This window comes from Gopherus evgoodei, chromosome 14 (genome assembly GCF_007399415.2).
Source record: "Gopherus evgoodei ecotype Sinaloan lineage chromosome 14, rGopEvg1_v1.p, whole genome shotgun sequence".
Taxonomy (NCBI): Eukaryota; Metazoa; Chordata; order Testudines; family Testudinidae; genus Gopherus; species Gopherus evgoodei.
Window position 1 is genome coordinate 6,607,619 of NC_044335.1, and position 17,879 is coordinate 6,625,497.

Sequence of the window (17,879 nt, forward strand, 5' to 3'; positions counted from 1 at the left end):
GTCATTCGTCCTCTTGCTGCAAGAATTTGTGACTTAAAGCAATACAACTTGCAACGCTGTCGAACTGCATCCCATCAGTGTAATATCGCTCAGTTAGAACCGCTGGAGGAATCTGCCAGCTAGTGATGCAGGATATTTCAGCTGGACCTTTGCCTCTGGGCAGCTGCCACCTTTCTGCCGACATGCCCCTACTGAACCAACATGGCACAAAGCAGCAGAACAGAGGGGACAGTATCTATGGGTTAACTCTCCAAAGCTGCAGCCAAATGCATGTAAGGGGGAGAAAGGAGATGAGGGGAGGAGAGTGGCAACATGTTTTCTGTGGGCAGAAAGTCTGATTGGCGCCACTGATTATCTGACAGGGTGACAGTGCTGCCTGTGCCCATCATTCTCCCATTGCGGCCCTGGAGCAAGGTTTCATCTACCATCCATGATCATGACAGTACCTCACCCCTGCCCAATGGGGAATGAAAGGTCTGAAGCTCCTGGAAAGATCTCATATGGTGTAACCTCTTGGGGTTTAGAGAGCATGACCCCTTTAAATCTTTTTCCCCCAAGGGGGGAGGGGAAGCAGTGAGAGGGGTGGCTCTGGAGTTGCAGAGAGAAAGAAGGACTGCCGCCCGCAGGTCCTCACAAAGTGAAGCAGCAGAGATCCTGCCTGAAGCCTGGGAAGGACAGGGCAGCTGATCGGGGACACCCCAGGACAGGAGCCAGGGGGAGCACTGTGCCAGGGAGGAATCGCCCCAGAATGACAGGCCAGAGATGGACCCAGTATCACGGCTGCCCAGAGCTGGGCGGGGTTGCGAGTACTGGGGCTAGTGACTCTGCATTGGGAATAAGGAGGGAGGCTGTAGCTAGTTAAGTGGGGAGGTGGTCGCTCTGTGTGGCTTTGCAGAAAGCGGCAGAAGAGGGCACCGGAAGGGTTTGCTGGGGAAAGTTCACTGGCGCCAAAGATGACCAGCAGCACCCAAGACTCACCACTGGACTGGAACTTTGCTCAGGACTCCTGAACTCTGTGTGCAGACACATTGCTTGGTATCTGCCCTTCCAGACTGTACTCCCACTGGGCCCGTGGGGCCTTGGTTTGGATGCAACCCTGTTTTACTGCTCCCCCTATATTTCACCTTGTTGTATTTCTCCTCTCATCCCTCTGTAAATCAATATTTCCCTTTGTTATATCCATTGTACTTTTCCTGTGGGGGTGTGTGTTCACTCTGGGGGGTTTGGAACAGGTGCCCCTGGGGTGGACGGGTTTTTTTCCTGCTGCATTCCTGCGCGTGCTCTCTTGGCCAAAGCTGCCTGCAGAGAAGACTCCATCTTAGCTACGAGGGCACTAGAGTTACAATGGCAATTCAGACAAGCCTAGGGGAAAGGAAAGAGTATCCTCGCTCTGACACAAACCCATGGTCGCTTCAACTATAATAAGACATCTCTGGTGAGGCTGATTGAGTGAAGTTTGTGGTCACAAAACCAAGAGGAAGGGAGACATTGAGAGAAAGAGCAACTGCTCCCTGGACTGCTAGTCTGTGTCTGAGTTGACAGGTCCATGCGTCTGAAACTACTATGACTGACAGGTTTCTGATCCCTAAGCTTCTGAACTGATGCCTTCTTTAAAGGTCCAGAAATTACTCTTTAAATCTGAGCACTAGGGAAAGCCTTAGGCATGGAGTAGTGAATGTCTGTGAGAAGGGAATTGCCTGAATCACTGCAATTCTGACAATCTTCCATGCACACTGCAGCCCTGGTTGTAACTGGGGATGGGGAAGTGAGAAACATTCAACTCCAGCTGAGCAAACAGGTCCCTGCAGAGCTAGAAGCAGGGTTGGTGAAAGCCCATCCAACAGCCGGTGTGCCTGCATGCATTCCTTCCTGATAGCTTGCTGATAGTTACCGTCCTCTGCTTCGCTGCAAGGCCTTTCAGTGACATAGCCAGGGACAGCAGCGCACCACTGTGATCGGCAGAAGTGCTTGACAAAAATCTCTTGGTGTAAGAGAGCAGTAGATGGATAGATATTGTCCACATAGTGTCCTCAGCTCTGGAATCTGCTGCCCAGCTTGGTCTTCTGGAGCCTGGGAATTCTACAAACTCCCTCTGCAAAACTCCTACCAAAAGGGGCAGCAGAATTAGATGGATTTTTTTTCTGTTGGAGGAGGGAGTTTATAGTCGGAATTTGAGCTGTGTGTGGCCTTGTGTGGGATTTTACTATTATTTTAGTGGATCTAATTCCTGTAACACCTTCAGGGCTGCAGAGAGAGGTGCCCTTACAAAAATGTAAGGCACCAGGCATGGCCTTGTCAGCAGATAAGGTGGTGTCAAAGTGGGCACCTCCCCTTTCCAGGGAGGACAAAATCAGTACGTAATATATGTTTGTGCTGTCATTTCAAGGGTTTCTGGGGATCTTCTGGCAAAAGACACTAAATCTTGCCAGTCACTCAGGGACTGTATTTATATGCAGAAGCTGATTCAAGACCTCAGGAACTGGAATTAGTATGCAGGACATTGGTAAAGAGCTGCTCCCCGATTGCTTTGACATGACTATCTAGAAACACAAAGCATTCCAGGAAATCAGCCTGCGTGGACAAGCCAAGGGACTGTGTGCAAACGACGCTCTAAACCAGGGGTCAGCAACCTTTCAGAAGTGTTGTGCCGAGTCTTCATTGATTCACTCTAATTTAAGGTTTCGTGTGCCAGTTATACATTTTAACATTTTTAGAAGGTCTCTTTCTATAAGTCTAAACTATTGTGGTATGTAAAGTAAATAAGGGTTTTTAAATGTTTAAGAAGCTTCATTTAAAATTACATTAACATGCAGAGCCCTCCGGATGGGTGGGCAGGACCCGGGCAGTGTGAGTGCCACTGAAAAGCAGCTCGTGTGCCACCTTCGACACCCATGCCATAGGTTGCCTACGCCTGCTCTAAACCATCCCCTGATGAAATGCACAGACTGTAAATGTGGAAAGTACGTCAGAAGTTCCCCCACCTGGAAACACGAGATAAAACACACATACCCCATGGAGCTTTGAAGACCCTGCTGAAAAAGCAGTACCCTTAAAGTACGAGATTCCCAGTGGTGCCTAAGGGAGTTAGGAGCTTAACTTTCCTGAGCTTTGAGTGGAAGTTGGTGCCGAGCTTTTTTAGGTTGCTTTGAAAATCCCAGCCAGAGATGCTGCTGCTTCAGCAGCCCTGGGAGGAGGTTGTGAAGGGCACAAGGAGGTTCTAGTATCACTAATGGATGAAGTGCATTCAGACCATCACAGAAAGCAGCAGCAGTGGCCTCACCCCATTCGGCAGTGCAGGACGGCAGCGCTAACAGTGAGATTATTGGCAGTCAAACCCACATCCTCCTGCCCCTAGATGTGTGTTAGCTGAAAGTTGGGCTCAGGTGGCTCCTGCAACCTGTATTGCTTGCAGAGTCAAATCCAGATCCCAGCAGGACGTACCTGCCATGGGCTTCACTTGAACCTTATACCCCTTGGTGTTCCCTTCTGTTTCTTTCCATTTCATCTGTAGCCTGTCTTCCGAGAGGACGGTTAGTTTCAACCGGTTTGGCCCTGGAAGAAAAGTAGAAATATCACTTGTGTTAGGTCCAGAGGCACCTGTGGCAAGCAGTCCACACATACTCGCCATCTGTCTGCTTTTCAGATGGATCCATCAGTCCCCACGATTTTGGAGGAGAAGGTTTTCCTTCTTCTCATCTAAAGGAGAATTCGTCTGTTGTCATGGCTCAGACCAGCCATGACTTTAAGGAGTTTACCATAAGCAGCAATTTACTGAGCAAGACACCCTCCATTCGTTGTTACCGAAAAGCAGAGCAGTGCAAGAGACAAGGAGGGCAAGGATAGTCGTGTGGGCATCTCAGTACCTGCTAGATCATAAAAGCAATGGAGACCAAAGTGGATCCAGGGCTTTTGTGCCAGCTTTGAGCAAGGAGCATAGCCCAGCCCACCACCCTGGTTAATGGCCCTGCGCGTGCACCTAGCGTCTCGGGTGAGATTCCACTCAAGGCAGATAGCTCAATCAGAGCTAGCATGGGTGTGGCTCCTCGAGCTGCAACTTACACCCCTGGATCAAGGTGCAGGCTTCTCTGTAGCGTACCACCAAACATCTCGGAATTAGGACTGCATCAAACAGGATAACAAGGCGAAAGGTATCAAATGACGCGCCCGTAAGACGTAAGTTGCCAAGGAGTACAACAATCCCAGCGATTCTATGTTTCGCAATTCTGCAGAGAGAGTTTCCCAGGCAGTTCTGAGGCCAGATGTTAAAAAATACACAACCTGATCAAGAGTAAGTAACAACCCCTGACAGTACTATAATTCTGAAGGCAGCAGGCTCCAGCTTGTACCAGCCCCAAAACCTCCTGCTGCGGCCGGGAGGCAGCAAACAATCAGCAAATGCAGAGGAAAATGAACTGCAGGCAGGGAGAAAGAAGCAAGACTTATAATATGTTGGGCACATGCTCACAGTGGGATGTGGGCAGTCATGCCTAGTGGTTGGAGCAGGAGTCAGGCCTACTGGTTAGAACAGGAGCGGAGCCCAGAGCCAGAGCCACTAGTCACAGCCAAAGTCAGAGGCCAAGAATCAGGGCCGAGGATTAGAACCAGGTTACCCAGAGTGAGGCCAGGCAGGGGTGGGACTGGGTTCCAGATGGGAACAAGGAGGTGCCGGAGCTATTTCAGCCACAGACAAGTGCTTTAAGCAGCCACTAAACTGCTGCTCGCTGCTACTGAGCTTAAGTGCTGGTCTTCTGAGTCTTCCCACAGGCATAGCCAATCGGGCAGCCTATTACAGGGCGGCCGTGCTCGTTAAGTTGGTACAGCTTGACTCTGATGCAGGCCCTGATTCCCGACACCCATTCCCTTTGAATCTCCATATCAGAGAGATTCCCTATCTACCAGCTAGATCCTTAAACTCGCGTTACTCTTTTAAATGATGATGACTCTTAGCTGAAATATAGCTACAAAATACCTCTACTTGATTGGATGCAGGATGTAAGCCAGGCAGATTTATAGTCTCTCCACCTGAATATCACATACAAATTAAAAGCAACCTTTTCAGTACGTTTCCCTCATTGCACCCATGAAATTCAACATGGGAGTGTGTCCTCTGACTGCATTTTCAAAAACGTGCAGCAAAAATGTAGAAACCATAGCTCATTTCATTTGTAATCACCATGATTGCAAAGGCAAACTGGTAACGAAGAACGCAAATGGCCAATTGTGGTTATTTGCATGCACGATTACCAGAGTTGCACATGCAATTGTTGTAACATAATGCAAAAATTAGGAATGCAGTTGCAGGTGCACAGTTTAAAAAGCAGCATTTACATATGGAAAACTGGTAAGTGAATACACAAATACTGAATTGTGCATAGAATTAGCAGTTGCAGTGACCATTCACTGTTTTGCAAATACATATACGCATCTGCGTTTGTGAAATGTGCAAAGACAGAGAGACCCCCTAAAAAAATGTAGGCCCTAAAAGATAAAAGTCAACAATAAACAACATTCTCGAGGAGCAAAACACAGTCTGGACAAATCATCAAAGTCGAAAAGTTTGACTATTCCTTAGAAATCATTAGGAACACTTTTTCCTTCTCTCCTTTGAGTTTAATGATAGCGAACGTATAAACACCCAGAGGTTCAATGTTCAGAACTGACCAAATTTGCTTGTAAGGAAAAGCCTCCCATTGAATGGCACTATCCTGAGGGCCCACTCGGATCAAAAATGTCTTCCACTCAAATGCCTTCTGTCATCTTTTTCTGGGTAGTCACAACCCAAGACACAAAGCAGCAGCTAGCAATGGTTTAGGCAATGACAGCCTATTTGTTTCAGCCCAACATCTGCACCTTAACCTTTTGATCCAGACATTTCCCAAAAACGTCTCAACTAGCAGGCAACTATTTTGGGAAAACAAGGCTCAGATTCACATACCACCCAGGCAAAAACAAAACAGAGGAAATTAAAAGTCTTTTATCCTTCCTCTGCGCCCTGCCATTTAAAGAGCAGGGGCAGAGAGTGTTGGAAGGACCAGACTCAAAGTCAAATCTAAACAGAAATGGGGAAAGAGAATGGAACAGTGACGGATTCATAGTGTGATGAAACAGGGAGCTGTCTTCTGATGGACATGTGCCATCCAGCTTTTCAGCCCTAACTCTAGGATCCCAAAAGTTTAAAAGGCCAGAATGCCTGCAGATGAATATGAGAAGGACAAGACTCTCTATAGAGCTGTTATATTCTGGATGCAAATGAGTTCCAGCTCCCTGAAAGCCCCACTGTCTGTCTGCCTTGGGTTCTACATGTGCTCTGATATTGTAACCCTGCTCTCCAACTGACGTGGAGTTATGGCCAGGATAAATGGAAGCCTTGGAGGATTGTCAGGTACACAGCATGGATATATGTTCTTTCAAATCCAGACAGACTGCCGCCTTCCAAGACACCCAAGAACTAACCATGTACCCAGAAGGTTCTGAACACAGCGGAACCAGCATGCACATGCTGCTGAAAGGCGCAAAGAGGCTACACAGGAGACCTTCATGCTCCCTGCATGTCACAAAGCACAGTTCACGGCAGTCTCCCACAGCCTTGTGGAGAGGGGACACGAGGACAGGTTCAAGAGTGGAAAGCCACTACTTAGATCCAGTGGTCTAATCTCACTGTCACCTAAATCCCTAGAAGGTGACTTCATAACAGATCATTTTGGGTATCAGAGCTTGCTCTAGGCACAAGCAGGCTAAGCAATTGCTTAGGGCTCCGAGCAGCTCAAGGGGGCAACCTATTAATTATGAGTATGTGTTGTGTGGGGACCTCCTCAAAATATTCCTGCTTAGACCCTGCAATGGACTAGCACTGGCACTGGTGGGTGTGTCTGTTCTACAGCTGGAAGTGAGCCTCCCCGCCTGGGAAACCAGACTAATGCTCACAGGGCTTGATCTAGCTTGCTAAAAACAGCACAGGGGACCCATCACGATGTGAGCTGCAGCTCGGGATCTCAAGCTCACCCAGTCCCCTGGGCTTGAGAGCCAAGGCTGTGGCCCAACACTGTAGTTACAGGTAAACGCCCATCACTTCTCACTTGGGATATACAGCGTTTACTCACCCCTGCTGTCCCGTGATAAGCAAATGCTGGCAGTGTGTGATCACTCTGTGTGTGAAAATGAGCACCACAAATGCATTTTCACGCCACTTCTGCTTTTCATCCCCGATGCCATCCTAGCTGAAACCCAATTCAAACTAAGGGCACCTCTCCACCCGTGTGTTCACCCTGCTGCTGCCCTGTGTGGAACACCAAAAGAGTTAATTTACCCACTTCTTTTTTTTAACATGACACCACTGGTCCAACACAGATATTTTTAGCATGAGCCCTGTAACACAGATCTATCCACCTGGGCTGGGAGGCTTGCCTCCAGCTGCAGGGTAGACCTAGCCTGTGTCATTTACTTGTTTACTCTGGCAATTATGCAGGGACCAGAACTTGGACTGTAGGTAACACCAGTATAATCCACCAGCTGTTATGGAAATTTCACTATAAATGAGGGCAGAGGTGACGTGACCAATGCTAGGTTAGGCGTGATCTGTCCAAGGCTGCCCTGCTATTGATCTGACACAAAGAAAGAAGGAAAACCAGAACTGAGCTAGGGCACTGAATATCAATGCAGGATTCCATAGGCTTAGCAGGTCTTTCTAGCAGTTGGGTTTATGTCTCCCAGTCACTGATAAGAGCTACTAGGATATCACACTCATTGCCTTGAACATCAGCCTCCCTAAATCTTTATTGCTTATGTCCAGGAGCATAAATATTAACAGAGTCTGTCAGAGACGACAGGGACATTTGACCAAAATAAAGATGAAGGCAATGAAGCTAACTCATGACCTCTCTTCTGACTCTTGAGATAGGTCTGTCCAGCATGCTTCCAGCTGATCTGCTATATAACTCTCATCCCAGACCCCAGCTTAAATCTTCTGTTATGTTGGATAACATTGCCTGTTTTCTCTGAGGTATATTTACTCTTAGTTTGCCCTGGACTCCTGATTGGTGGAAAATTGGTTTCATCTTTCTCTCTGTCTTTTCTTCTTCAAAACTGTTCACTTTGCAAATAAAAATAAAGAAGAGGATTTGCATAACCACCAGGCCCGCAAACCCAGCCTCAGCTGCTAAAAGTCAACGTAAGCTTTTCCCTGCTCATTCCTCAATCTCAAGTAATAATTATGCTACAGAAACTTCATGAGCAATTCTACAGACCAGAATAGACTCTAGCTCTCTCTCCGGTAGCTGGATTGGCTCTCCAGTGCTACCAGCAGAAGTGATTATTTTCATCAGCAAAGGAAGTGGATCCATAACTTTTAAAAACCACTTTTCTGGCCATAACTGCATTTTAAAACTCCCCTTCACCACATGAATCACCTTCCTCCAGTTACCTGCCTGATCATCTACCCAGCACTACAGCAATGTCATCCCAGAGAATTAAGGAAGCACTACCGCCAGCCAACCAGGTGGCATGGAGATCCACGTTAGGAGCACGTGTGCTCTGTGCGTAGTTATCCCAGTTGTGTTCAGACTAGTTCCGCTAACCTTTCTTGTGATACTGCGACAGCTCAGGCCTAAACAACTCAATAGCATTGAAAATATGAAGGGTCCTTTATTAATGGCTGCATCTTGGGAACCAGCCTGACTCTAAAGTGAGACACCTGGGTACATCACTTGAATCCATCTGGCACTCAGGTGCCTTCAACCAATGCAGACCCTTAGCCATTTAGTGCCTGTCCCCAGAAGGCAGGAGATGCTGGGATTGCATCGCCAGAGGCAGTGCAAGGTCAAAGAGGCAAAATGATAATAAGTCTCCGTGTGGGAGCCTTTGTTAAGTGCTTATAATAAGGGACATACTGGACTATATTTAGGAACTGAAGCATCTCTCCCTGGCACAGAGAGATGCGGGATGCCACAAAGCAAGACGCCTCCTTGACATTTTTTGTAATGCTGACCTTAGTTTGCAGGAAACCGGGGAGAGCTCTGGGAATCAGACACTCACTTATGGGATGTCACTGTAAAGAGCAATTTAGCTGGCATTGAAATAACAGGATTCTGCACTCATAAAGAAACCTTGCAAACTGCCAATGTAATTTGGACATGGTCAGTGTTTTGGCTGCTGACAGTGTATACCAGTTCTAGTCCTATTCTGAAAACAAAACCAAAGTCCTGCAGGCGGTTAGGACAAGGTTACCTTCTCCAGTAAGGAACAGACAAGGAACATTCCCTTTCAACCCTGCCCATCACTGTGTCTGCCTTTCAGATTTGGGGCCTCTCATATCAAATGATGTCTTTCTGGGGCTACATTTTCGGATTCTGGTTCGGTACTTCCAGGTATCCAAAACAGAAATGGCTTGAATTGGATTTGACCCCGGTTCCAAATTCCATCATTTGGGTCTCTCTGTATAAAGGATCAAAACTGAACCCCAGATTGGAACCCTCCCCAACACACACACACACACACACACACACACTTTGATCAGGTGCAGTGTTCAAAAGTTATCGGGTTACAAACAAACCGAGAAATGTGATAAAGCTGAGTGTACAGGGTCTTGGACCAACTAGATCTGTTAGCTTAGCACAGGTGACAGCCATTCCCGTAATTATTGTATCCAATGCCTATTTTAAAAGTGATCAGAGAGCCCCTGCTTACCTTGACCATTCGCGTGTCCTATGACATGACTTGCCAAGGTTATGCAGGCAAACAAGAAGGACATGTGACTCAGCATGACGTCGTGGTCCTATATGGAGAGGAAAAGACACTTTATGTCTAACCACATAACAAACAAAACCACACTTACTGCACGGACTAATTTGGCTCCCTTGTTGATAAATAGGCAGAAGAGTGAATGCTCCCCTCTCACGCCTAGCAGTGGTCACCCTAAGACTGGACTGAGGGGCTCACTGACGGCCAATGTAGTGAAATTTACACTGATGCCATCTCCGATGAGCCATTCAGCCTCCAGGACCATCACTATTTTCAACACAACTAACAGAGCAGACTTTGGCCCTGTGTTTCTTTACATCTTTTTGATTTAAACAACATTTTTTTTTATCCTTGCTCAGCACTGCGAAGCTCATACAGGTATGGAAAAGCAGGTCTAGTCTGCTGCAGTGTAAGTATCATCAGCAAAATTGGCAATTTTGAATTCAGAATTGCCTGGGTTTTTGAAAATAAAAAAAAATAATATTTTTTCCCCAATCATCACAGCAAAAGTCAAAACACAGCTACATCAGAATAACCCAGCACCTCTCTCAGGTTTCTGGAATACAATATAAGTGGAGGGAAAGTCCACACCTAATGCCCACAAGAGAAGAATTATTCAATGAACACTCTTCAAAGCACAGACTGTTTGACATTGTGATTGTTGTGAGGATGGAGCAGAGGGGACGCAGCTTTATAATGACATACCTGATTGCGCTTGTAGCGCCAGCAGTCTAGAGATGAAGGCCAAGTTAATTCTTGGCATAACTTCACTGATGTTACACCAGGGATGCATTTGGATAGGTTTTTTTGTTTTGATTTGTCTCCTCAGCAGGGTTGAAAAGAAGAGGAATATTTGGATTGAAAGTTGAAGGTGTTGCCTGGTTTCAATGCGTGTTCAAACCCTAAACTCAAAGCAAAACTCTGGGAACGGGATTGAGAATCTTGTACAACTAAACCATTGACAGCGACAAAATTCAGATCCACATCCAGGGTCTGCATGGACCCAGGGCTTCAATCCTATGCCATTCATGATGCAGACAGATGGACAGACCTGCAGTGCAAGCTCCTGTGCCCGTATGGTGGCTTATGAGCCAAAACCCAGTCAGTGGGAGTCTTTCCCTAATGTTGGCAGATCCTTGGTCCAAGTGCTTTATGGTTCGTAGTTCAGAGATGTCTGCTCCACAAACTCAAGAGCTGGGATCAGCTCTGGGTGCTGCCTGACTCTGCCGCGGCTGAATGAGCAATTATCACACTTTGGGGGCTTAGGAAACCAGCAATTCAAAAAGCCAGATGTTGCTATAAAAGCAGCCTATAGTTTCACAAATGCTGAATCCCTCTGCTGCTCCAGCCTCAGAACACCATGGGGAACCTGCACACCTGCTAACACTGATACACACAGACTATTCACTGCCACTCGCCAGGGCTGCGTTGGGAAACTTCACTCAGCCCCTTTCGCCTGCATCAAAACACCAGCGGTATGGAAGAGGCTGGCTGCAGAGCGATATGAGCAACCCCGCTAGCATATAGCACTTGGTACCCAATTCCTACACAGTGCAATCAGCCCTTTCTCCGCAACGCCTTCTGCTTCACAAAGATGACAAAAGGTAGAGCTAAGCAGCTCCTCCTGGGGGAGGCCATCAGTTTCAGTCATGTCACTGCAGGACGCGCTCGGTGGGCAGTTTGCATGCCTCCATCTACCTTTCTGCACTGCCAGGCAATCTCATCCCGGCTCCTGCAGCTTTCCGAACAATCAGTGCCTGACAGGAAGCGTCTCTTTACATATCGCTTTCTGCCCCGGTGCCAGCGAGGACTTTCCTTTGATTCCTCTCTTCTCCCCCCAAGAAGGTGTTTTGTGGGTTTTCAAAGCAATTCGTTTCCTCTCTCTCTCGCCAAAGCTCTCATTAGCTAGAAAGGCAACAGCGTGAGGCATGGCTGCCCAGGGAAGGCAGTAGGAGATCGTGAGCTTGTCAGGTTTTCTGGGCAACACAAAGGAAAGGAGAAGTGCAATCAAAGGACAATTATAACAACAGTGCTTCAGGCCATATATTTGCACTGTCTAAGAACCTGATCCTTTGCTTTCCTTGTTCAATGGGAGTTAAGGGCAATCAGTACCTTGCAGGATAGGGCCTTCAAAATGTTACAGGCCTCTGGGAGATAAAATCCAGATCTCATCCTCAGTTAACCATTTTTAAACATTTTAAACCTCCAGTTTTATTCCTAAGAGATATTTAAGTAAAACCCATCGTCATTTACGTAGGTCCTACAGAAAAACAAACTTTTTGATTCTTGGGCTATCCCAATGACACTGCTGCTGACTAAACTGGAATAGCCACTGCAGATCCTCTAGGCCAGCTGCACAAGAGTGGAGGCCACTAGACCTGTATAAACTCAGAGCCATGGTCCCGCAGCAGCCTGCACTAGGCCTTTGGTGCTGACTTCTGAGCCAGCTCCCAGCTGCAGTGCAGAGATATCCCGTAGGGCTGGTGCAGGGTCCCTTGCAGTACCCCATACAGCCCCTCTTCAGCCAGCAGAACCTGTTAAACTTTGCATCGAAACTTGTTTTGTAAAAGAAAATTAAAACCAACACACAAAGACTTTTTGACAAAATTTCCAATTTTCCTCAATATTTTGCAGCGCTTCAGGCAATGAACAATTATTGTTTTCAGTTTTTCAATGAAAACCTGAGAAAATCCACAAGATATTTAAGTGAAAATGTTTTTTTTCCAGTTTCCCTCTCAGCTTTTCATGAAAAACAAAACACTTTTTTACCACCAGCTGTAACAGCAAGGGAGATCCAAACACTGACCCTCCACACCACCAGTCAATTTCTCTCTGAAGGTATTACATACATCTGGCTAAAATACAGGGGAAGGGGTGTGTGGTTTGTTTGTTTTATTTAAAAGAGCTGGGGAGATGCCAACTTTGGGCCTGCCAATCTTGAGAGCAAGTCCTTAATTCACTTTGATAATGGTCCCACATGTTGGGCAAACAGTTGTCAAAATGAAATCTCAGCTGGACCTTTTGAAGTGAAAGGTCTGAGCCAAACCCCCAAATCCAAACCTGATGTGTAATATGAATCCAGACCTGAATTTTCTGACTGATCCCTTCCATATAATGCCAATACCTTGAAGCCAGACAGCCCTGGAATTTGGGATAGGGGTTCAAACTATGGATCTGGGGTTCCTACTTCAGGCCCTTCTCTAACATCAGAGGTATTCATCTTCATGCAGAAAAGAGGAATTTTTCTCTTATGGAAACATTCAGTGGGTTATTTACCCAGTCCATTTCCACTGCTCTCAACAGCTAGTGACAAGCCCCTCTTCCATTACCACAGTCATGAGACATAATGGCCTTGGCTCATTGCTCCTTCACACAACATAAAGAGATTTGCAAGAACCTGAGGTGTCCCTGGACAAACTGTCCCCACTATAGACCAAGGGGGAAATTCTATGCGGCGTTCTAAAGAGCGGCTTTGAATCTACAGCAGTGTAAGTGAGTGTATTGTTTATGAACCAAGAGTCTGATTCTCCTCTCTGACACTAGTGTGAATCAGGACAAAGGACCTGCCTCCAAAGCTCACTGAGGTCGATGGAAGCACTCCCATCAACTTCAACAGGCCGGGACTCAGGTCCAACAGGGCAAAACCAATTCAAGTGATGGAACACCAGGCCCAATGTTTCACAGTCCCTATGTTTAAACTTTATTCTATTGGCCTCATTTCACGTAGTGCACCATACAATCAGCCCCTGCCACTTCTACAGCCACACCGTTCAGTCATATTACTTTTGGCTTAGACAGGTTGTATACACTAGTTCTACCATTCACTCTACAGCAAAATTTCGATTTAGTACAAGATGATGGATAGTTATAAAGTGGTTTCTGGCAAATTTCTGCAAAAAGAACAGGAGTACTTGTGGCACCTTAGAGACTTAAAAAAATTATTTGAGCATAAGCTTTCGAGGGCTACAGCCCACTTCATCGGATGCATGTAGTGGAAAATACAGTAGGAAGATATATATATACACACACACACACAGAGAACATGAAGCAATGGGTGTTTCTGTTTCCCACCAATTGTGTCAGCTCCTCATTAGTCAAAAGGAAAAAATTGTAGGTCAGCCAGAAGTTCCTACACTTTTACTCCAGGAACTGTAAAATGATGCAATGGAAAGACATGCAAATCGCAACATATGGTAGTTAACTTACACCCCTGCAGTGACTGTGTTCATTGCAAGGCATTTGGCTGTGTGAAACAATTGCAATTTGCCATTGAAAATCTGAAGGCTTCAGCATCTTGCTTCTCATTTCCATTTTACATAGATATTTTCATGGAAAAATATCCACATTTTGAAATTGTGTTGAGGTAAAGATCAACCTTCATATCAAAAAATGCAAAGCCCACCTTTTTATGAATGCCTGATGCAAAGCCAACAATTCGGGACTTGCCCAAAAGGCCCTGAATTAAAATTAGGAATACTAATTTTTTTAACTGTTCTTTATTCATTATGCTAGCAATCTTTCCCATAGCTCTGCTAGGAAGATCAGGGGCAAAGAGGATGCCATCTGGAGGAATAATATTGAATTGTACCTGGGTTTCTACACTTCAGCAAAGATTAAGCTGGATCCAAAGTCCATTAAGTAAAGAAAGCAAAGTAATTAATAACACCTGGCTCTTTTATAATGCCTTTCAATATAAAAATTCCCGTTTACATTAATGGGGGTTGGATCAAGCCCACTGCAATATTCTGATTCAGACAGAAGACTGCACCTTTAAGCTTCAGTGGGGAGAGTAATACACCTTTACGCCGATATAACATGACCTGATATAACACAAATTTGGATAGAACGTGGAAAAGCAGAGCTCTGTGAGGGCAGGGCTGTGTGCTCCGGTGGATCAAAGCAAGTTCGATATAACGCGGTAAGATTTTTTGGCTCTTGAGGACAGCATTATATCGGGGTAGAGGTGTATATTTATCGTGTTTATCAAGTGTTGACTCAGAAAATTACCCAAGGGTAAGAAGTACACCTGCATCCTTATGGCTTAGTACCTAGAGCACTAGACTAGGACTCAGGAGACCTGGGTTCTGCTACAGGCCTGCTGGGTTATGTTGGGTAGGTCACTTCACCTCTGTGCCTCAGTTTCCCCACCTGTAAAGTGAAAACAACAATACTGAGCTTCTGGGTAAAATGTTTTGAGATCCACATCTGGAAAGTGTAGATGAAAGTCAGGCAGTGTTATCCCTCCCCCAACAGCAGGTGAGTGAGATTTCAGACCCTAAGGGTTAACTGCTGAACAGAAAACTGCCTCCCATGTTGTTCCACCTGTTTATTTCTGCCATTAATGGTGCAAGCATTCAGCCATGCAGAGGTGAGGTGCAAGATACTGACAGGACCAATATGACATCATCTCTTCTGACAGCATAGAGCCTCCGGCATGTGGATTCCTTTCTCCTATTATTTTTCTCAGGGAAGGAATTCATGGACAGTACATAGAGCACGTGATACCTATTTCCCAGTCATTAGGATTTCCTGAGGAGGAAATTTGCCACCTTTCAAAGTGGGTCTAATAAAATAATATTGTCATTATTATAATATAGGAGTAGCACTCAAAAGTTCCAGTCAGGCTCAGAGTTCTAGGTGCTGCACAAATGCATCAGGAAAGTGTCCCTGCCACATAGATGGTCTAATTTTAAAAGATGCAACAAGCTAACATCAACAATAGGAAGGGATGAAGTTAGAAGCAAAAAGAACCAGCAAGAAGAGCATGCATTTACATTGTCTGGCTTAGCTGGTTCCTGATCATTAAAAACATTGAATTCATTTATATTAGCAACCTTCTCTCCTAGCCATTGTCAATTTGCAATTTCCCATCAGTATCAAGTGCAATTTGAGGTGGCATTTGAAGGTTAGCATTGGATGACATTTTCCAAGTTTGCAACAGAAGTTTTTCAAAAATTTTATTTTCAACCAAAGAAAATTAGGTTTTCTACAAAATTGGCATGCGGGTCTGCTGAGGTGCAGTGTTATGGCCTAGGTCAGAGAGGATTTTCCATTCACAAGAGGCTGCATGAGAAAAACCACAAAGATACTCATGGGAGAAGATGACAGGTGAAGCCAGCATCATTGGCCGAGTGGAATTTTCCTTCAGAGATTGACACATCTGGAGCTAGTACACTCAGTTAGTTCTAAGCTTCCCAAACACCTTCCAGAGTCAGTCACCTGCTCCAAATCCCAGGAAGAGATACCTACTTAGCATCATGGGGTGACCTGCTATCTCAAGACTTGAACATTTCTAAAAATCAGACTTGAAAAAAAAAAACACCCATGAAAAGGTGCGACAGCTGGTTGGGAATTTTTCAAAAAAGTGTGGGGTTTTGGGTGAAAAATGCCTCGTTACTGACACCAAAACACTTTGTGGGATGCTTTTCTAGCACCTGCCACACTATTGATTATGTAGTTGGGGCTGCATTTTGTGCAGTATAAAACGAGCAAAGGGACAGGACTCCTCTAAACCAAGATTTTCTCATGCCCCCTGCAAGGTACATAACACCTTTGATTTTGCTCCTGTATTTACCTTCACCATATTCAACAGGTAAATTGAAGAGAATTTAAAGATGCTGTTAATAGGGTTCCAAAGGGACTTGGAAGCTGCAGAAAGATTAGGAGAGAAAAACCTCAAAGGAATACTAAGGTTCTCTTACAGCATGAAAATTCCCCAAACCATAGATAAGCTTAGTACCAGTTTGGTACAGGCATATAAACACAGAAACAGCCAGGGAAAAACAATCCAGACAACCAGGATTATCATCAAACCTTCAGCTGTGAGCTAACAAACCCTTCTAACTACTTCACTCATAAGAAATTCCCTCAGGTTGAGTGCCACAAAAAAGTCACTAAAGAGCAAAACTCTCTAATGGAATCATTCACTATCTACACAGCATCAAATGATTATAAGAAAGACATTCCTGTCAGTTTTGGGGGAATTTAGACTTCATCACAGGATAACATGAGTCTAAAAATTACTTCACCTTAAAGAGACCAAAGTTCTAAGCTTTCAGGACCTGCTGTGGCCATGGAATTGAGAATTGTACAAACCCATCAAACTTTGGCTAGGTCAGTGCACTAGCTGGGACTTTCACAAAGTTTTCAAGTCTATAAGAGTTCTTTATTCTGTCAAGGAAAGCACACTCTACAAAACAATACAGCCCCCTGTAGCCTAGCACAGAGAAATTGAAACAGCTTCAAAACCAACAAAGATCTGTCACAAACCTTTGCTTTTCAATTTGTTTTCCCTGAAGTTGGCTGGGGAGGTGCGAAGAATCCGATTACATTCTTGATCCCTGACAAAGGAAGCCAACACTGTGCCCGCCTTTCAGAATAGTTGAAAGATTTCTCGACTGCTGACAAAGAGAGAGGAAAAGAGAGAGAGGACGCACTATTGATTTCTCCCCACCCTCTTTACGCAGCAAGCACAGAACAACACTTCAGATTTGGACTGCTACATATGGCTAATCAAACCTGGTTTGTAAAATAGATTATTTTATTTTTCTGCAAACCATGCTTGAGTTTGTTAAGCATATTGGGAGGGCTCAAATGCTGACCATCCAGCAAGGAGAAGATCTATGAATTTCTTGGGAGTGCAGCAAGGAAGGCAAAATGGAATTCCCTTGCATTTTACTAACTCAGAATTAGAGATTGCTTCAAGCTGGACATTTCCACATCTGATTAAGTTGCCTGAACATTTCAGAGGCCCTAATCCTGCATGTCCTTGTGCAAAGTTAAGCACACCTGTAAGTTTTGCAAGCCTGGGACCCAAACTGTGGGAGCAGAGTTTGAGGCTACTGAAGTCTTATTAACTGCTGGGTCAAATTTTGGCCACAAATTGTGGAAGTTTCAAAACATTAGCAGCGCATGCAAGATTTACATTGTTCTCAGCCAAAATCCCGTGAAAACAGTAGTGTTAGTGAAATACTGTCAGCTCTTGTATCTGACCCATCGCCAAAGTTATAGAGTCAGGTTTGCAACTGGAGATTATTCTGAAAGAATCCTCTTCTCCCACCAGCAGCACTACCGAGGTTCAGCGAAAGGTCTAGAGTTTGGGACTCACTGCCCAGAATACAGCAGATGACAGTGACATCCTTACT

The 17,879-nt window shown here is 45.4% G+C and overlaps 1 protein-coding gene across 3 annotated transcripts in view; it reads right to left on the bottom strand.

The window, feature by feature from the left end:
- COL20A1 (collagen type XX alpha 1 chain) overlaps window positions 1-17,132 on the bottom strand; it is a 100,142-nt gene extending 83,010 nt beyond the window's left edge. For 2 of the 3 annotated variants that reach the window (XM_030533752.1, XM_030533749.1), the window contains exons 1-3: window positions 17,005-17,132; window positions 9,682-9,769; window positions 3,442-3,552 (exon numbers count right to left, since the gene is read on the bottom strand). In XM_030533752.1, coding sequence (XP_030389612.1) covers window positions 3,442-3,552; window positions 9,682-9,757 — 187 coding nt within the window. In that variant the 5' untranslated portion in view covers window positions 9,758-9,769; window positions 17,005-17,132. Of the gene's footprint in view, window positions 1-3,441; window positions 3,553-9,681; window positions 9,770-14,783; window positions 14,842-17,004 lie in introns of those variants that run through there. The other variant, XM_030533750.1, reaches the window with a different exon arrangement.
- Between the last annotated feature and the right edge of the window lie 747 nt (window positions 17,133-17,879).